This window comes from Sciurus vulgaris (assembly GCF_902686455.1).
Source record: "Sciurus vulgaris genome assembly, chromosome: 3".
Classification (NCBI taxonomy): Eukaryota; Metazoa; Chordata; class Mammalia; order Rodentia; family Sciuridae; genus Sciurus; species Sciurus vulgaris.
The window spans coordinates 81,507,648-81,529,261 of NC_136463.1; the positions used below are offsets into that span (position 1 = coordinate 81,507,648).

At 41.2% G+C, this 21,614-nt stretch overlaps 1 protein-coding gene and 1 long non-coding RNA gene across 2 annotated transcripts in view; both read right to left on the minus strand.

The window, feature by feature from the left end:
- The window catches only part of RALB (RAS like proto-oncogene B), a 44,052-nt gene that overhangs the window by 14,990 nt on the left and 7,448 nt on the right, over positions 1 to 21,614 (minus strand). Inside the window, exon 2 of the mRNA XM_079132186.1 lies at positions 6,259 to 6,424. Coding sequence (XP_078988312.1) covers positions 6,259 to 6,372 — 114 coding nt within the window. The 5' untranslated portion in view covers positions 6,373 to 6,424. The remainder of the gene's footprint in view (positions 1 to 6,258; positions 6,425 to 21,614) is intronic.
- LOC306656689 lies at positions 3,587 to 6,252 on the minus strand. Its single transcript, XR_013762607.1, has 4 exons — positions 5,826 to 6,252; positions 4,990 to 5,789; positions 4,331 to 4,959; positions 3,587 to 3,887 (listed from the first exon to the last, which is right to left on the minus strand). It is a non-coding gene; the product is annotated as an uncharacterized lncRNA (long non-coding RNA).

Genomic DNA, 21,614 nt, shown 5'->3' on the forward strand with positions numbered 1-21,614 from the left:
TAGGCCAAGGATTAGAAATTTAAAATCTCTGATCACCCCCATGGCAGTTCTCTCTAATTTACTGTCAAAGTGAGAACTTAGAAAAAAATAAAGACTGGCTCCTTCCATAATCCAATTTTCATTAAAAAATCCATCATATAAGCTAAAACGTTTTTAACATAAGGGTAAAGCACTGGACTAGGAACAAAGAATTTCATGCCCCATGAGTTAGCTGGCCTCCTGACCATAAGACTCAGTGTCCTCCTCTGTGAAATCTAGCTTGACTTCATGATCTCTCAGGTAGGAGTTATCACACCTGGCCATACATCAGAAGCACCTGGAGAGCATTATAGAAATGGAGGCTAGGTCTAAACTCCAGAAATGTTTTTCAGAAGGCATTTTTTTAAAAAGGAGACTTTTTAAAAAGGAGAGTCTATTTCAAGCTATGCTTAGGAATCACTGCCCGGGGTCTCCTCAAGCTCCAAAATTATGATTCTAGAACTATCCTGCCCAATATTGTGGCCTACAGCCACATTTCAAGTGCATAATAGTCACAGGTATCCCAAATCCTAATCCCCCTCAATGTCCCCAGCCTCTGTTACACTATAGAAGAAAAATCAGAAAATTTTAGTAAGCAAATTATAATTACTGAGTTACTAAGCAAATTCTGACCCCAGAGCTATCTTGCTGATACAGTAGTTACTAACCACATTTCAAATGTACTACACAACAGCATTTTAGAAAATCAATTAAAGACTCCCCCAGATACACATCACTTCACTTCTATTCTTACCCTGTCCTGATTTTATTTTACCACTTCTTCAAAAAACCACCAATATCTGATCTTCAAATAATCTTAGCCTGCAAGAAAAACAAAGAAAGCATTGCTTTCCCTTGTCTTTATGAAGGAAAGAAAAAAAACCCTCTTGATTTTTCTGCATCTTTCCCCTCCCCCCCCTTCACACACACACACACACACACACACACACACACACACACCCCCACACACAAATCCAGACTAGGCTCTCCTAGTCTCCTAGCATCAATAGCATGGTTGAGCTGTAAAATAGGTCCTAGTGTCACCGGGGACTTGGACTCTATCTGAACTTGCCCTTGCATTTGACTCCCTGAGGCCTCTCAATCACCTGCTCTGCAGGAGTCTCCATTCTCTGATCCACCATAACTCTGCTATGATTTGGATGTGGCTATCTCCAACAAAACTCACTGAAATTTAGCTGGCAACGTAAGGATACTACGAGCTGAGAGGACTTTCACAAGGCAATTAGACCATAATGGATTCACCCTCACAAAGGAAACAGCATTCCTGCAAGAGTGGGTTAGTTACCATGACAGTGATGGTCATACGGCACCTGGCTGCTTTGTACCCTCCTCTCTTTGCACATTCCTCTTCGCCCTTCTGCTCTCCAGCATGCATGCAGCAGCGCACGGCCCACACCAAAAGCCAAGCAGATGCAGGACCATGCTCTTGGACTCCCAGAACCACGAGCCAAAATAAACCTCTTTTCTTTATAAATTTCCCAATCATAGCTATTGTTAGAGCAACAGAAAATAGACAAAGACAGTCCCAAAAGGGTTTCTCAACAGAATCATTTTACAGTGGATAATTCTTTGTTGTGGGGCTGTCCTGTACATGGTAGCATGGTCGGCAGCATCTTTGGCCTCTATCTTCTAGCAGTGACAATCAAAAATCCCTTCAGCTGTGACAATCAAAAATGGCTCCATGGGGCTGGGGAGATAGCTCAGCTGGTAGAGTGCTTGCCTCGCAAGCACAAGGCCCTGAGTTCGATCCCCAGTACCGCAAAAAAAAAAAAAAAAAAAAAATGGCTCCAGGCATTGCTGAATATCCCTTGAAGACAAAATCCCCTTCCCCACCTCTGTTAACAACTGCATTTCTAATCTTTCTCCTTCATCCTAACTCCCTCCTCATTCTTTTACCCCTACCCCAGGCTCTGTTACAAAAGAAGAATATGTAAGTTTTAGAAAACAATTTACAAGTTATTAAGCAAAAACAAACAAGAAAGACTTCCACAGCAGAGTTCTCAACTTTCCTCTCTTCTTTTAAGCAAAAATGATTGAAGTATATTTAGCAGATTGTGCTAGACTTATCCACTTCAGCACCTAGTTTAAGATAAAAAGAAGTAGGCATCAACCACAAAAGTGTCTCACTGTAAGATACAAGTGGTATGGGATGGGGAGATGGCTCAGTTGGTAGAGTGCATGCCTTGCAAGCATAAGGCCGTGGGATGAATCCCCAGCACTGGAAAAAAAAAAAAAAAAAAAAAAAAACAAGTGGTATGACCTAGAAGGAGATCTAGGTTTTGGCCTGATGCTTATTGATTTGAGGGATCCTCCTTAAGAAAAGGACTCAATATTACACAAGTAATATTGGATGCAAAAGTGAGTATCTTGATGAGAGAAGCGATCACAATTCATTATAAAAATTGAAAGATAGGGCACATATACTTTCAGGCAACCCCCAGTGAGTCATGCCCGTGGATAATGCACTTCCCGTGAAGGGAGACACCTTGGAACTGCTTCTAGTCATAGAATATGGCAGCCATGATGGAATTAGGCCCAAGAATCCCTTTCCTTATACAGCCCGCTTTCCATATCCATAGGTTTTCTATCCACAGATTCAACCAGCCACAAATCAAAAATGTCGTTAGGCCTACAATGGTTTCATCTGTACTGAACAAGGATAGACTTTTTTCCTTGTCATTATTCCTCAACAATGTAGACTGTTATACGACTTACATTGCATTTACATTGTATTAGGTATTATAAGTAATCTAGAGATAATTTAAAGTATGCAGGAGGATGTGGTAGGTTAAATGCAAATGCTATATTATGGTTTGGATGTGAGGTGTCCCCCAAAAGCTCATGTGTGAGACAATGCAAGAAAGTTCAGAGGATAAATGATTGGGTTGTAAGAGTCTTAACCCAAACAGTGAATTAATCCCCTGATAGGGATTAACTGAGTGGTAACTGAAGTGATAGGGGGTGGCTGCAGGAGGTGGGAACTGGGGGTATAGCTTTGGGATCTCTCTCAGCAGGTGAGGTCTCTCTCTGCTTCCTTTTCATCATGTGAGCTATTTCCCTCTGCCACACTCTTCTGCTATGATGTCCTGCCTCACCTGAAGTTCTGAGAAATTGAACCTGCTGTCTAGAGGTTAAGTGCTCTGAAACCGTGAGCTCTCAAATAAACTTTTCCTCCTCTGCAGTTGTTCTGGCTGGGTCCTTTTAATTACAGCAGCAAAAAGCTGACTAAAATACGCTACATCATTTTACATAAGGAACTTGAGCATCTGTGGACTTTAGTATCAGCAGAAAGTCCTAGAACCAATCCGCCATAGATACCAAACAACAACTGTATAAGACTCTGTCTTAGCTGAGTAAAGCCCAGAAAGTCTCCTGCTGGCCTTGAAGATGGCTGCCATCAAATGAACTGCCTATAAAGAAGGTCATGTGGCAGGGGACTGTGAGCAACTTGTAGAGTGAGGGCCTTTGCCTTACATCCACAAACAACTAGACTCTGCCAAGAATCAGGGAACATGGAAGAAAACTGAGCCTCAGACAAGATCATACTCCAACTCTTGACCCATGGAAATTGAGAATGGTTTTCAACATGTATTTGCTAAAATTGCAGTCATCTATTACATGTCTATAGAAAATAGTACAAATACTGACATCACAAAATTCAGCCAGATAATATAATATTGTTATTAACTGCTTGATATCTCTAGAGTATCTTTTTTAAAAATTGACTGTATACTCTATCTTGTCATATGCCAACAACTTTAAAATATTTTCTATAAAGAATAAAAAATAATTTAGCCATGGTTGATGGAAATTTCTCTTGTACTGACAGTTTTAAAAGGTTTATTCAGCTTCACTGTCTCGTCCAGCAAGTACAATGAAGACTCGGCTCTCAGATGGAGTTTTAAGGTCTTAATTTTTATGGGAGAGCTTCTGAGCCGAGTGCCTGGTTCTTCTTCCTCCACCGCCGCTGTCTTCTTCTTCTTCTCGCCGCACAGCTCTCTCTCTTCTTCTCTCTCGCGCAGCTGCTGCCCCTCTCCGCCGCGAAAAGTACACAGCTTTATGGGATGTAACAGCCAATCACCTAACGGGTCAGGCGTTTGACTCGTGGACACTTAATGGTGGGTAATGAGGACATGTACTGATCACAAGCTAAGCACTGATGCGGAGGAGATCAGTCAGCCAATAGAAAGCACTTCCTTAAAGTTGTTTTTCTTTGCGGTTGGGATTCTCGGCGCCATCTTAGGGCGAGGCCAGCTACCACTGCGGGCCCTACAGGGCAGCGGCCTCCAACATTCACAAGTACATGACATTATTGGTAATGGAAATTTTAATACTATAGTCTGCTCTCCATATCCTTGGGTTTCCCAATTGTGAATTCAACCAATCACAGAGGGAAAATATTTATACAGCCATGTATACTTATTTTCTTGTCATTATTCCCTCTATAAAACAATATATCAACTATTTACATAGCACTTACATTATGTTAGGTGTTACAAGAAACCTAGAGATGATTTAAAGTATATGAAAGGCTGTGTGTAGATTATGTACAAATACTATGCCATTTTATAAAGGGACTATGAATTTTGGAATCTTTGGAAGGTCCTGGAACCAATCCTTCACAGATACAAAGAGACAAATACACTGTCACATTAAGGAAACATCTATGAAATAGATGTAAGATCTATGTACGATCTGAAAGAACTTTCCAGATCAGTTGCTAACTCCATGTATTTTGCCCTTGTTTCTTCTCCACCACCCCCACACTTGCAGTGCCAGGTAACCACAGGACAAGTTCATGCTGCGATCCACCCAGGCCCTGCAATACACATCACAATGGCAGTGAGTCAGCACAGTGGGTGGCAGGAATATTCCCATAGCTAGCCACAAGTTAACCAAGTTAACCATACACTATCATGACTCCATACACACACACACACACACACACACACACACACACACACACACACAGTATTCCCCAACTGACCCTTATCCTTAATTGAACTTCCCTCAGCTAGATACTGAAATGCCCATGGCCACTCCAACAGCACCCAACATAAGAGGAAGTGGGACAAAGAAAAGTCTAGTAGAGAGATAGTGATCTTTGCCAACTGTCGTCTAGTATCACTCTTTGGCAAATTTCACAGAGCATACACCTGTGTGAATGCTATGCACAGGAAAGGCCCTGAGGTGTAGGCTTTGCTCTGACCATGCCCTCTAGCTAAAGTTCCAGCTAATGGCCATCCAGCAGGAACTCTGGTTGCCAGAGGACTCAAGACTGTGCTGTCATATTGGACTCAACACCACTGATATCACATGAAGTAAATAATAAAAGTGTTGGGCAAGGATGGCACAAGCTCTATTACTGCATAGAGTATCAAGAATTTGATGTCTATCACTTAGGAAAAGATTAGATTCTTATAAGAATTCAACTCCCTTTTCCTTCTCCCCCCAAATTGATTAGGCACAAAGCTAACTATTTAACATGTTCTTTAGAAATACTTGGCGTTAGTCAGTGTCCAACACTTTAAAAAAATACCTGAGATAATCAGCTTAAAGGAGGAAAAGTTTATTTTTAGCTTATGGTTTCAGTCCATGGTTAGTAAGCCCTGTTGCTTTTGAGCCTGTGGTGAGGCAGCACATCATGGTAGGATCACAAGGTGGAAGAAGGTGCTCATCTCGTGGCAGCTGGGAAGCCAAAGAGAGAAACAAGATGGGGCCAGGTCCCAAAATCTCCTTTAAGGGCACACCTCCATATGACCTAACTTTCTCCAGTAGGGGCACACCTCCATATGACCTAGCTTTCTCCAGTAGGCCCCACCTCCTAAAAGTCCTACCACCTGCTGATAACACCCCAGGATGGGGACCAAGATTTAACACATGGGCCTTTGAGGAACATTCCAGATCCCAACTATAGTACCTATACAAAGGCCTCTCTCTCCTCCCTTACTCCTGTCACAAAGAAATCTCAAGAACAATAATGGAAATAATATGAGCAGAGACTCCTCACATATCCGCCAGAGCTGAAGTTACTATCTAAAATCAGCACCCCAGATCTTATGCTGGAAAGTCCCCCTATAAAGTTATTGAGAAACCCCCGCCTTGAACAAATTTGTTCCAGTAATCCCTATGCACATGGGGGGAAGGGCACCAAAACATGGCTGGGACATTGCCACAGCCAATGAGTTCACATAGGCAGTGCGTGCTAGTGTGTCTTACCTCATCATACATGAACTGAAGCGTCAGGGCTGACTTGCCGACCCCTCCACTGCCAACCATGATCACCTTGTGAAGGGCCAGGGAGCTCTGGCCCTTGTTCTTGTTTGTAGCCATCCTGCTGGCTTATGGATGTGATGGCACAGGGACAGAAGAGCCAGTAGGAGAGCTGCCGGTGACAAAGACAAAGACTTAGAGGCAGTACAACACTCTTATGCTTTGGGAATTGGGGGGATTTTTCTCAGCTCTAGGCAAAGATAAGAGTCCTGTGACCACTTGGAAGTCATTTACCCCCACAGAACCCAGGGCCAAAATAATGCCAAGTCAACAGAAAAGACACAGGCACACATAGCCCAAGTCTGTATCACTGGGGAGGGTGGGGAGGACACTGTCACTAAGAGTTAATACACCCGCACAGTGCTTCACTGAGGCAGAATGGCCAAAAGGTAGGCTCCAAGTCCCAATTCCCCACCGCTCGCCCAAGTCACCTGGTGCAACAGGGAACAACTTGGGGACCAGGATCTCCAGTTCTTTATCCTCACTCCTCTCCTTGTCCTTGTCCCTCTTCCCCCAACACACACACACACTAATAGTACTCTACATAGATTAAGGAGGTGGGTTGAAGAGGGACAAGTAAATATATTTTTTAATAGTAAATACTCCCTCATGATGCAGGACAGACTTAAAAGAAGCATGTAATTATTTAAATTGTTTAAAGTAATGAACTAAAAGAATGTAAAATTTTAAAAAATAATAATCTATTATTTTGTCCTCCTCAAAAGTAAGAAAATGAGTAGAGCAATCCTGGCATTATGGGAGATGAAATATTCCCCGTAAGTAAACTCAACAGATACCTAGACACTATTCTGACCCAAGAGCTAATCTTTAAAAAAAAAAAAAAAAACTGAATGGTGGGTAGAGCTGTATTTCACATACACCTCAGCAAAAGGTAACGGACCCAAATCTAGTTCTGCCTTTTGTGAGCTATGCGCCATTTATGACCTAGGACTAGTTATTAAATTTCTCTAAGTTACATAGTTTTCTTATCTGCAAATACAACTGAATCAATATCTAAACTTGCAGGATGGTTCTGAGGAGTAAAGGAGACAACATGTGAAAGGCCTAAGCACAGGATCTAGCACAGAGTAGGGATGTAATAATGGTGGTTGCCCAATTTTAACATGGTATTTTTTTAATTACAACATCGTGGGCTCCTATTTGAATTGTTGCCAAGTTGAAAACACCCCCACTAGAAAAAAACAAATACACACAACACACAAATTACTGGGTAAAATAAAACATCATCTTAAATCAGTGGTTCCCATCCCTGGGGCTGCACAATGGAATCACCTGGAAGCTATAACAACATTCTGGTGTCAGGTCTCACCCCAGAGATTTTGATGGGATAGGTCTGGGATGCAACCTGCAACTGGGGACTTCTAAAGATTCCGAGGTGACTCTAGTAGGCAGTCAAGGCTGAGAAATTCTCTGAAATGCACAGCTGAGCTCAATGAAAAAGAAGCAATCCCCAGAGGGGGGACAGGGACACTCAGCAGTAAGAATTGCTCATCTTGCCATCCTGAATGGCTGCTTTTGGTAACAGGATTTAACACACAGAGCTAGGAGACTCAACACCCACACAAGAGAGGAGTGAGAACTGTAACAACCTCTCAATTGAGAACTGAGAGGCCACGGCCTTTGAAGGAGCACAGAAGGAGAATGGAGTAGAAAGACATGTTCACCAACAGGGGACAATGACAAAGAAGCTTATGTGCCAAAGTCCCTGCTGTTGGGAAGTTTTACTTAAAAATCTACAACCACAGCAGTCCTCCAAAACCAAGAAATGAACATGCAAAGTGATCCCAGGCTGGTAGGAGCACCGGAGTGCCGGGCAGAGTGCTCACTAAAACCTGTCTGGGGAGACGAGGGCAATGGAGACCACTGGGGAGTGTCACAGCTAACGCCCACCATCCCAACTTGTGGAACACACAGGAAAATCACCACAGAGGAGTCAGCATACACAACAAGTGCTTTTCAGAAAGGTAACAGACAAAGGATTATGTGATCAACTGTAATAAAAACAAAAAGCAACATTTAAAACAATATTGCCGGGCACTGTGGCATACACCTGCAATCCCAGCACCTCAGGATGCTGAGACAGGAGGATCACAAGTTCAAAGCCAGCCTCAGCAACTTATCGAGGTCCTAAGGAACTCAGTGAGACCCTATCTCTAAAATAGGAAAAGAAAGGGCTGAGGATGTGGCTCAGTGGTTAAGTGCCCCTGAGATCAATACCCAGTACCCCTCCCCCAAATAAATAAATATATATACACACATATAATAGAAACACAATATTATCAAAAGATCAGATTTTAATAAGAACCACTCTAAATGCCTAAAATATTTTTTAATATTTAAAAAGAAAAGTTAATATTCTGTAGCAGACCTGCAAAACACACACACACACACACACACACCCACAATCTTTGAAAAAAAGCACCCATATGGAAATATCCACTGTTAACTATATTTCCTGCCAGTATTTTAATCTATATATTCCTACATTTAAAAGAAGTTTGAGATCATATTTAAATAATTTGCAAGTTTTCCAGGTGCTATACCTATTTTCTGAAATAGGCGGACTGAACCAAATTCAGGCTTTCACATTGATTTATGGTTCCTCAGCTGCACACAGGCATGTGAATGGCCTTGGGCTGCTCTAAGTCAAGGTCACAGCTCTGCTCATCCACTGGTTCTCCACCCTTGCATTTCACAATCTTTTTACCTGCCTACACCAGGCACTCTTTCCACTCCCTCTTTGCTAATTATGTGCTTTTTAATAAGTGAGCAAAGCAATTAACTAGATAATTAAGCACATCTGAATTGTGACTAAAATAAAAGAAATGGGATAAGGGGCAGGCCTCCCCCAAAGGCTTCAGTCTAGGAACATGCAACTACTTCTGGCCTCATTTCTGGCCCCCGGCAGTTTCCTAAAGACCAAATGAGGCTGCAACACTCAAATCAGTCAGCCATGCGTCCCACAATTTCTCCAAGGCAACCTTTTGTGAACTATATGAAAAATGGACAAATATTTTTCCAGGTTAAAAACAGAGGTCTATCCAAACACATGAATATGTCTAATTCTGAACCACTATTTTCAAGAAGCACCATCAATTTCTCTAGAAGAAACAAGCACAAATAAACTGAAGGCTATTCGACAAATCCACAGATGTTTGCTAAAACATCTATGCTCTAAGTCCAAAACCGGAAATAACTATGGTGGACAATTCCAACCTACGTCATTGCTTCTGTCAACTTGGCATGCTGAGGGGAAGGATAGAAGAAAGGCAGAAATGGCAGCCAAGTGCCCCTCACTGAACCACTCCTAGAAATACTGACCTTCAGACTCCTGGTGTTAGAGATAAGAAACTTCTAACTGCTGAAGTCTCAGAGAGTCTACTTACTGTTGTTGATTTTGTTTTTACTTATGCCCGAAAACATTACAGAAACATAGTCTTTGTCCATAACAAACTTGTTTGAATGACAGTCTACTTGTTCAAACACAGTAAATGATGACAGTACAGGGTGACAAATTCTAGGGTGAAGTATTCAAAGGGCACTCTAGAAACCGAAGACAGCTATTTCCTGGAGAAAGCAACTTACAGACTCAGACTTGAAGGAGTTAACTAAAGAGAGGGGGAAAAATAGAAGACTCCATGAAGCTTGGGAAGTTCATGTGTATGATTTAACAGATTATAGATTTAATAGGTAGTTTATAATAGATATACTTAGTCGATACATGTGCTCTTAAAAAAATTACAGGCATCCTTTTCCTCAACAGTTTATTCTGGAAAATTCAAACATTTAGCCAAGTTTAAAGACCTTACAGGGGGCCAGGTGTGGTGGTGCATGCTTGTAATCTTAGTGGCTAAGGCAGGAGGATCTCAAATTCAAAGCCAGCCTCACCAATTTAGGAAGGCCCTAAGCAACTTAGTGAGACCTTATCTCAAAACAAAACAAAACAAAAGGGCTAGGGCTAGGGCTAGGGCTGGGGCTCAGTGGTTAAGCATCCCTGGGTTCAATTCCCCCTACCAAAAAGAGAAAGAAGTAACCTTAGAGGGAATCCATAAACCCACATGGATTCTATGATCAACATTTTTGCTTCACTCATTCACTTGTGATCCTTCTATCCACTAATCAGTGCATCTTATTTTCTGATCCATTTCCGTGTAAGTTACAGACAGCAGTATACTTTATCCCTAACTCTGGCATAGACTTCTATTGTTTCCAAAGCAAGTAATTCCCCCACTGACTTTGAGAACCATTTCAGAACCATATCTAAGGGGCTAGGATCACCTGCAAACTTCCTCATCTATTCAATGAATTATTTGGGATGATAGCAGATTCAAAACAAGCACAACACACATCTCCCAAAAGGGAGAAAGTGGAGCCCATTACACATCTTGGCACGTTTCTTACCTTACAGTCTTCTACAGGGAACTCTAGAAACATCCTAACAGGCACCTACCTGGACCGAACTCAAATTCATATGTTGAGCTCTAACCCTGCCCCATGTCACTGAACTCATAAGGACTGAACTCATAAGGAGGCAATTAGGGTTAAATGAGGCCACAAGAGCAGAGTCCCGACACTACAGATATGGAGTGCTTGTAAGAAGGGTAAGAGACACCAGAGCTCTTTCCACCATGTAAGGACACAGCTGGAAAGCTGTCTGCAAGTCTGGAAGAGGCCCTCACCAGAACTTGACCATGAGGGCAACTCAACCTCAGACTTCAAGCCTCCAGAATTGTCAGAAAACAAACTTCTGCTGTTTAAGCCACCCAGACTATGGAATTTTACTATGGCAGCCCAAGGTGACTAGCACAGCACACCTACCAGCACAAAAGCACTCTAGTGAATCATTTTTGCTCAAAAACCATTTAGACTCTATGTTGAACCAAGTTTTAGGTCTTGTCCTTAGAAAATTTAGACTTCTATGAAAGACATATACACAAATATCTTAATATATCACATGCATTGATAAAGATGATACATGATGTAATGGAAAGATATATGAACTCTAGGAAAAAGGAAATGGGAAAGCTCCAAAGTTCAGTCAGAGCCCACTCAGCAGACAAAGTTGATGAAGAGCACTCCAGCCTCTTGTCTTGCTCCCTCTCCCTAGGCAATGGCATCCAGTCCAGGGGCTTTCTGTGCAGCTTGCAAATGGTAAAGATGCAAAGCATCTTAAAGAAAAGGCACAGGAGATCAGAGTCTGGTCAGGTGTCACATAATACTAACACATAAGGTATGAGAGGGGAAGTGCCTGAATGATGAGTCTTGAAATATAGATCTGTCCATCCTCAAATGGGCCTAAAATCATTTCCAGGATTAAGGAAAATGTGCTTAATCCTGGAGCAAATGGGGAGCCCTTGCAAGGTGAGTTCTCTAGCCCCACTTAGTTTGTAAGGAGCACTGAATCAATAAGAATAAACACAGACACTGGAAAGAAAAACAAGATGCACTGGGCAAGGTGCACCGCACTCCTATAATCCCAGCAGCTCGGGAGGCTGAGGCAGGAAGATCTCCAGTTCAAAGCCAGCCTCGCAATTCAGCAAGGCCCTAAGCAACTCAGGAAGACCCTATCTAAATAAAATATAAAAAAGAGCTGGGGGTATGTCTCAGTGGTTAAGTGCTCTTGGGTTCAATCCTTGGTGCAAAAAAAGAGAAAAAAAACAAGATGCTCCAAACTAAGAATGCTTCATTTAATCAGCTTAGGAAAGAATCAAGAGAGTTCAGAAATGTTTTTTCTACATAATGTTCTAATACAGTAATATTAGATAGGACCACTTAGCATAAAGCCAAATACCAGAACACATACACACTTGAGAAGTAAAATGTATTTTGAAAGCAAATCTCAGTGAACATAAACCATCCACGTGTATTAGGAAGAAGGGGTGTTTCCAGTGAATTTTAGTCTAACAGGCTGAGGACAGTCACTAGTCTTTTTTTTTTCAATTTAATCAAGGAAGAAATGTGTAGGTAAAAGAATCCAACTGCCATGTTGCCTGTATCATAGGGTTGTCATGAAACTCAAGTAACAATGTGAAAACCTAGGGGACGCCAACTCTCCCAGATACCTCAAAAAATTCAATAGCCCGGTAATTCGGTATGCAAAGCACACAGCACATTGCCCAACACGACACACCGCAAAGAACTGAATTTAGCACTTTTTCCCCAGAGAGTATGAATTGAAGGTAACCTGGATGTCACAATATCTGAGTCTCCCAAAATGTTATCCAGGTTTTCAATCCTTTTAATAACAAGCATTACTCTGAGACACTTTCAGCACCAAAACAAAGATAGCATTGAAACAAATCACTGAAATATTAGGAATCTAGACCTAAAATAAATATTAAATAAACAAAGGAGAAGGGAGACTCTTGCTTATAGAAGGCCAAGGACAGCCTGGTAAATGCAGAGGATATACCTGAATTGGAAAATCAGTATTTTACAAGTTTAAAGTCTGGCAGGTAAGACTCATCAGTGTATGCTAAATCTAAGGGGAGAATCTGGATGAGGAAAAGGATATTTAAAGGATATGATCTTAAAGTGTCTCCCCAGATTTACTTACAAGAGGGAAAAAACAGTACGTATGGCATGAGAAAAGCAGATAATACTTTGATCACATAATCAAAATTAATAACACCAAGGTGGGGCAGGTAGACATGCACCTTCAGGACATTTAGCCATAAGGACACGTCGAACAGACCCTCATCTTGACAAAGCTGGAATCCAAGAATAGATTCAAGATTCAAGTATTGTTTCAATGTTAAATGTACTGGCGTTAATACCTGGAGTATATTCAGATAAGAGAATATCTATATTCTCAGAAATAAAGTCATGATTTATACAACTTACTCTCAATAGTTCAGGGCAAAAAACAAAAACGAACTCTTCCAGGTGATTTTTTTTTTCTTTCTTTTCCTTTTTCTGTTTTCTTTTTTTTCCACCAGGGATTGAATACAGAGGCCCTTAAAAACTGAGCCACATCCCCAGCCCTTTTTATTTTGAGACAGGGTCTTGCTAAGTCTGGTCTTAAACTTACAATCCTCCTGCCTCAGCCTCATGAGCCTCTGGGATTACAGGCCTGCACCACTGAGCCTGGATCTTTCAGGTGATTCTTAATCACATTAAAGATAATTAACAGGATCTGGATAACAATTACCTAAAAAAATTCCCTTGCCAAAGAAGGGCCAACCACTGGTGCTGAGAATTTCATCCCTTGAGCTCCTTCCACAATACTCAGATACCAGGGGTTAAAGAAAGATATGAAGGTTACCAGCCTAGAGGAAACTCACTCCCCCACACACCACATAAAATTCAAGTATCCTGGAGAACATTGTAGAGTTCCTCTTTAGGTTTGGTAAAATCCCCAGGTGCGTCCACAGCCCCCTAAACGTTGTACATGTAGCTTAACAAAGGTTCCAGGAACCATCTTTGCCCCACACAGTGAAGCAAGAACATGGTACAGGGGGAGGAGGCTTTTATTAAGCAATTATTATTTATTTCAAGTTCAGTACTACTTCATGTGGTACTGTATTTGGTAGACTATAGCTGCAGATTATATGCTTAGACATTAGGCTAACAAGGAAATTTCATGTTTATTTATAAAATCTCATGCTCAATGAGGAAGATAAATATTCAACCTCTATATTTTCTTCAAACAAGTGTTCCCAACAGGAAACAATAATGGAAAGATGCAGGGAATCAAACATAGCAATAAAGTTTAAATTAAACAGTCATAAAAGTGAAAAAGCAATGAAGAACAAGAGAGAAGTATAAGGATTGAGGGACAAATACATTGGGAGAAAATATTTGCAACATATGACAAAGTTGTATCTATAAAATATAAAAAGTCCCTGAAAACCAATAAGTCAAATAACCCAGTTTGTTAATGGGCCAAAAAAAAAAAAAAAAAAAAAAAAAAAAAAAAAAAAAATAAGTAATTCGCAGGAAAAGAAGTGAACATAGCTCATAAATAAGTAAATGAAGCCATATCCAATTTCTCTATTACTCAAGGAAATGCAAATAAAACCTCAGTCTGGCTAAAAAAGTACTGTCAAGAATCTGGGAAAATGGATACTATTGATCATATATTAATTGCAACAACCTTTTGAGGAAAAATTAACAAAAATTAATTAAAAATTTTAAAAATCTGAAAAACTTATAGGAGAGTAGTCTATAAAAATGCAAATATATTCTTGTAAGAATGATTTTTTGTGATTACACAGAATACTCTAATAATCTGAAAAAAAATCCACCCATAAGAATACTTGCATATATTATAATAAAACCAAATTTTAGATATACAACCACTTAAAAGAAAGAGGAAAATATGTATGTACCGACCTAGAAAAATGTGAAGATGTATCATTAAGTAGAAAAAAACAAGTTTCACAAAATGTAATGTCATTTGTTAAAAAAATATATGCACATATGTATATATAATCATAATAAGATCATTTATATATAAATTTATAATAATATATACACTGTTAGTACTGGCAACAATGGAGTCAGACTGCCAGTAGGACAACTTCAATTTTCTTGTACACATCTCCATTTCATTTAATTTTCAAAATTAATGTAAGTTATATGATGAATTTTATAAAAGAAAATATTAAAGTTTGATTTAAAAATTAAACAGCTAGATAACACATAAACTAACCAGGATTTTTTCCCCATTAAGTCCCTACAGTTTGCGGAGAGAAGCTATTACAAAGATGTTTACAATCGGGTCTGGACTGCATTTTGAGTCACACCTAGGAGCCTATGGGAAATGCAGACTCTCGGGCTGTACCCTAGACCTGTGAACCAGAATCTGTACTTTAACAAAGTCTCCAGGGGAATCCTCTGCACAGTAAAGTTTAAGTAGTCCCATGCTAGGTGCCAAAGCAAATTCCATTTGTTTATACCACTTCCTGTTACCATCCAAATTAGGAACCTCATGACCTAAATTTCAGTCATGAAGGATTCACCCCCTGGAGTAGCTCTCTCACATATGAAGTAGCACAGGAAACAAACTGACGCTCAGGGTTTATAAGTGTTGCATAATTTAAAAGTAAAATTCAGTGACATTGTCCCGTAGTTCTCATTTTCCACTAGTACTGAAAATCAATCTGGAGTCTTACTTCTTAGCATCTAATACCAAATTACTACTAGCTGTGACAAGATCACCAATCTAGGAATTGCATCTATGAGTGTCCATGTTTGCGTGTTTGTGCACATAAGCATACATTCACTGATGGTCCTCCCTCTCCTTCCCGGAGTCCCTACACACTGTTAAAGTGATACGTCACAAACCCTATAGCTATCTAGAACACGTGTCATGTCCAGTCTGTTGCCAGAGAAGCTCTATCTTAATCACATGTGAGTCCCCAGGGACAGCTTTGAGCTACAGGGCATTAGAAACCCAGGAATGCCCAGAGGATGAATAAAGGGATGGAAGAATCATGAGTGAAGAGCTTTAAGAAAAAGAGGACTCGTTGTAAACAATTTTCTTCTACACATGCTCCATGTTTCTCATTAACATTCCATTAAAGAAATGTTGTCCAGAAGGGCAGCATTTAAAGTAGCAGCGTTCCCAGAGATTTTTAGTGTGGTTTAACAATAAATGTTACTAGCTACCAAAAATAACAAATTAAAAATACAAACTTGCCCACCCCCACATACTCAGGAGACAATTTGAAGAGACTAGTCAGAGAGGCAGTTAAAGATCAAGAAAGATAACTGCAACAGATTGAAACATCAAATTTGTTCATGGTGCTACTTAAAAAGCACCTCATTTGTCACCTCTGGAGGTGACAACTCATTATTTTTAAAATAGGCAAATAAAAGGAAATAATCAAAAATGTACCCTGCTTCCATGCAAACTGTAACACTGGGTAACTAACAGCTGAAGCAAAGTTTTTCCTTCTAGAAATAATCTCACAAACCAAGGAATGGAAAAATTTGGGCAGCACCTTTTTACACCTTCTTATGCTAAGCATCTGGCTGTAGAACATCAATGACAGCTAACACCACAAAAAGAGACAACACAGCCAGATGCAGTGGCATGTGCCTGAAGTCCTAGCCACTCAGGAGGCTGAAGCAGGAGGATCATTTGAACCCTGGAGTTCAAGACCAGTCTGAGAGACATAGTGAGATCCTGTTTCAAAAAAAAAAAAAGACAATCTGGCATAAATGACATCTGAAAAAGATATAACATCAATGATACTTTCTTGAAATTAAAAAAAAAAATACTTCTTCTAAATCAAACCATCAATTAATAGCAGTTCGAGGAGACCAAGGAACAGAGATGCACAGCAGAGATAGATAAACTGTAGGAAGCTCAAAGGAACAAAGTACCCAATTTCTCCAATAAACAAATTTCAAGGGAAAAAGAAAAGGAGAAGCAACCTATATATTAAAAGACTCAAGAGACTATCAACCAGTTGAAACAAAGAGACTTTTTTTGGATCCTAATTTAAATAAACAAAATAAGAAAACTGGGGAAATTGGAAATTCTAGCTAGATTTAATAATATTAAGGAATTAGTGTTTTAATTTTTTTAAATACCTCATTTAACCTCATTTGTAATGAGGTTAAGTGATGTGCAAGAGCTGCTTCAAAATTATCAAGGGAAACAGAGTGAATAGAGATAGAGGTGAAATAAGATTAGTAATAAATTGATTGACACTGACCTGATAGGGACAGAGTAACTCATTATATTTTTCTCTGTACTTTTGTATATGTTTAAAAATACCCATTACAAAGAAACATAAGGTAAATAAACTCATATACCCATAGGGATTTAGCAGGAAAATACTAGTGTATATCACTAATACAAAGAAAAAATTTTTTGAAGAAAACATAAACAACAAAAAAAAATCCACAAGCATAGGAAGGAGGCTGAAGACATGGCTGGGACTTGGGGGCAGCTGGAATCAGCACCCTGCATGCTGCCAAGACTGTCACTGTGTTTCCCTCCATGTGCTGGCTCTGTCTCTTTCTTGCTATAGATCAGCTTTCACTACTTGGCAAAAAACAGAGCTGCCAATTTGTAAAATTTGGTAGCCTGCAGGCATGCTTTGTTTGCTCACACAGTGCTTTTAAAAATTGATTTAATTATTAACATTTTTAAAGGGAATTTTACATACAAGTCCAAATTTTTGGCACCTCTTGAAAAATGAGAAGTCTGACATTCCTAAATCCAGGCAATTGGCTGGTGCTGAGGAAGGCCGGTGCTTCTGGAAGGGGCTGCACTGTCTGCAAGGCCACAGGAGGGGCCGCTCCTGTCTTCCTCTACCTGCTTCACTCATGCACAGGACCCTCTGGCTCCCAGCCCCCAGCATAGCCATGAGGGACCCAGCCCTCTCAGTCTCATACCCAGAACTCACTTGGGTCAAGTGCCCTCCCTGGTCAAACTCCCCTTCTTTGGGTAGCTGCTATTGTCATTAGTGCCAGGGAACACTTATATGCACTTATATGCATGACTCAGTTTCCATATTTACAAAAACGAGGGAGCTGAATTAAACAATCTTAAGTTCCCTGTTAATTTGGGGGATTTCCCCCCTGATATTAGATCTTTAAAACAATTCAAATTGACACAGAGGTGTGCCTAAAGAAATTTGTTTGAGGTATTTCTGCTGAATAATGAATAGCTCTTTTATTCGTTCCCCCGATCCCCATGAAAAATTTAAAAAAATAATAATAAACCTAGGTTAACAAAAACAAATGAAGTAAACTAGAACAAAAAATAAAAGCTTTGAAGTCTCTTATCAGAAGCACCCGGCTTCTGGTTTATGCGTCTAGGCTCATGTTAGTCCTTTTCCAGGATAGACCTTCTCATCAAAAAGGTCCAAGAGGGCTGGGGTTGTGGTTCAGTGGTAGCATGCTTGCCTAGCACTCCTGAGGCCCTGGATTTGATCTTCAGCACCACATAAAAGTAAAATAAAGTTACTGTGTCCACCTACAACTAAATATATATAATTGCACCCTCTACTGAAATATTTCCTCCATCACCTGCCTAGATACCCACACAGCTGGCATAACTTGCCTGAGCTCACCTAACGAGAGGAGGCTGAGCTGGGACTGGGACCCCAGCAGTCTGAGGTTTAGAGTCAGAACTCTGAGCCACTACACTGTCTACAGTGTAGATTGGGGTGGGGAAGCCCTTTGAATATGGGCCTGAAATACTGAAACTTATTACAGGGACCCAGAAATATGGGGTCAGAAAGCTCCTTAAAGAGAGACACAAATACAAAGACCTGGGAGGAAATGTACTACATACAAAAAAACTCAATGCAAGGACTTGAACAGATAGCTTCACATCCATGTTCATCAGTGTTATTCACAATAGCCAAAAGGTGGGAAGAGCCCAAGGAATCATCAACAGATAAGCAAACTGTGGCCTGCAGCTACAATAGAACATAGTTCAGCCTTAAAAGGAAGGAAATTTGAACACATGCTACAACACCAATGAACCTAAGGACATTCCACTGAGTGCAATAAGCCAGGCACAAAAGCACATATACTGGGGCTATGACTCAGTGGTAGAGCGCTTGTCTCACATGTGTGAGGCACTGGGTTCCATCCTCAGCACCACATAAAAATAAGTAATGGTACTGGGTCCATCTACCATTTAAAAAAATATTTTTTTTAAAAAAAAGCACATATATAGTATGATTTCAATCTCATGAGACACCTAGAATAATCAACTTCAGAGACAGAAAGTGATTGCCAGGCACTGGGGTTAGGGAGAAATGGGGACTTGTTTAATGGGGACAGAGTTTCATATGGGATGATGAAAAACTTCTAGAGATGGGTGGTTGTGGTGGTGATGGTTGCAAACCATAGGAACAGACTTAATGCGACTCAAGACACTTAAAAACAGTTAAAATGGTAAACTTTATGTATGAATGTTTTACCACAATGTTTTGAAAAGTAGTTATATATCAACTACAGTATAAGCCAGGAAAAAAACATTTGACTTGAAGTCTGAAATCTGCCTTTGGGAAGATAATAACTTTGGTTAACATTTCTTGGCCACAGTTTGAGCCATAAAAAATAGAAGATAGCTCTCTCCTCCGTTTGTTAGGGAGATCAAATGAAAATGTACCTGTCAAAATAAGTTCTGAATAAGTATGGAACTGCTTTATACCTATCAACTCTAAAATTCTAGAAAGCCTTAAGGAAGACATTAGCCTCAGAGCCAAGTCTATGCTATGTCAGGATGAGCTGCTGGTCCTTAAAGAAGGAAGAAAGGGCAGGGAGATTTCTTCATACAGAGGCCAGTCAGTATCCAGTGCATATGCTTGCAAGGCAGAGGCCTGCCTTCTAGTCTCAGCGACGTGCCCCCTACCTGGCCGCAGAGGCAAGACATTTCATCCCCTGGGCCTCCACCACCACTGAAGAACAGGCCAAGATCTGCCCTGCCCATCTTACAGGGCAACCAGGCAGGGGCAAATGTGGGCTATGAACCAAATGCACCATCAACACAGAAATCAGCCTAGGCATATTCCCATCAGCATTGGTCCCTGACACCCTTCTTTCTTCTCCATCACCCCGAAAGACAATGTCGTTACCTTCAGAGGTATCGCCAATGGGCATTTGTTGTTGTTTTTGAGACAGAGTCTTGCCATGTTGCCTCTCCCCCTCAGCCTCCTGAACAGCTGGGACTGTGGTTGCACGCCAGCACACCAGCTCAATGGGCCTTGTAGGACAGGCTTATCCTAACTTCCCCCAGCAGCTCCTGGAACTGCTCTAAGAGAAAGTCCCTCATCTTTTTCCCTCTGTGTCAGTGTGTGATGCACGAGCTGCTTCTCTCGGCCAAGGCTTGGGAAGAACAGCTCTAGAAGGAGACCCACCCTTCTCCAAAGGGTGGCACACCCCTGAACATCACTCTGACCAAGTCACCACCAGAAAGGCAGGCATCCCCAAGCTTCCTCATTACTAGGATGTAGCCCAACAGAACTGCAGTCACCCCCTGGAACGACTAAGCCCCTATTTCCTGCACTCTCAGGGACATCAGCAAAGCCTCCAAGAGCCTCTGCCTCTGCCTCTTCTAAAACCTTCTCAACTCTGACTTTGCCTGATACCTGGTGTGCCCTGGGGACTCCACATTCTAAAAGCAACTGTTTCACCTCTCATACCATGTGCCTCCAGGCCACAGGGGACCAGATAAGTGTTCTTCCTCCTTCTCCACTGTCACTTCAGTTCAGTGCCTCTCTTGTCCCCTCCATGTTCCAGAATGCTGTATCTCTGAGGCCTGGACTTCCCAGCTATAATACCCAGTCCCTCACCCTGTTACTATCTCCCGGTCACTTCCCTCATTTATTAGGGACATCCGCTTCTGGTTCACAGACTTCCTTCCTACCCCAGCTCCATCCTCCTCCTCAGTGACTTCTATACCCACATGGATGACCCAGCAAAGAGCTCTCAAAGACTTGACCTCTTCTTCTCCAAAAACCTTTTCCTTCATTGTACCTAACACAGCCATGGTCATACCCTGAACATGAACATCACCAAACAAACAGTTCTCTCCTCCCACCCTCCAGCCTCAATCCTTCCAGATCCCTTGCTTTCTTTTTTTTTTTTTTTTTTTTTTTTGGTGCTGCTGGGGATTGAACCCAGGGCCTTGTGCTTGTGAGGCAAGCACTCTACCAACTGAGCTATATCCCAACCCTCCCTTGCTATTTATAAATAGCCCCTGCCATAACTCTCCACCCTTGTGACACCTCAGGCACTGGCCTCCAGCAGGTTCTCTCTGCTTACCAACTCCTCTGGGCTCCAATGCCCTCCTTCACCTCTTAGGCCCCTCAGCACAACATCCTAAGTGCCCTCTCCCCAGCGCCTCGCCTCTGCGCCTCCTCGAGGCTCCTTCACACCACTGCTCTCCTCTCCACACCTGACCTGGCAAGAAATGAAAGCATGTAACCAGTCCCATGGAATTCACTTTTAATGCATTTATGATTACAAATCAGAACTGCACATTCAGGCCACATGTTCTAGAAATCTCGCCATGACTCTCCCTCCCCATGCCCACTCCTGAGAGATGGTCTTGCCTCATTTTCCCCAGAGAACATAGAAGCCACCAAGCACAAACTCCCTCATGGCTCCTCATTGAACAGTTTTCTCCTGCTGCACAATCATCCCCATAGCAAAGACACAATTCCATTCCATCTTCATCCTAAACACATACATACTCTGATCCCCATATGTCCCTCTATCTACCCACACAATTGGAACTATCTGGTTAACTATACTAATTGTATTAGTCTATTTTCTATTGCTAAAACAAAATACCTGAGGCTAGG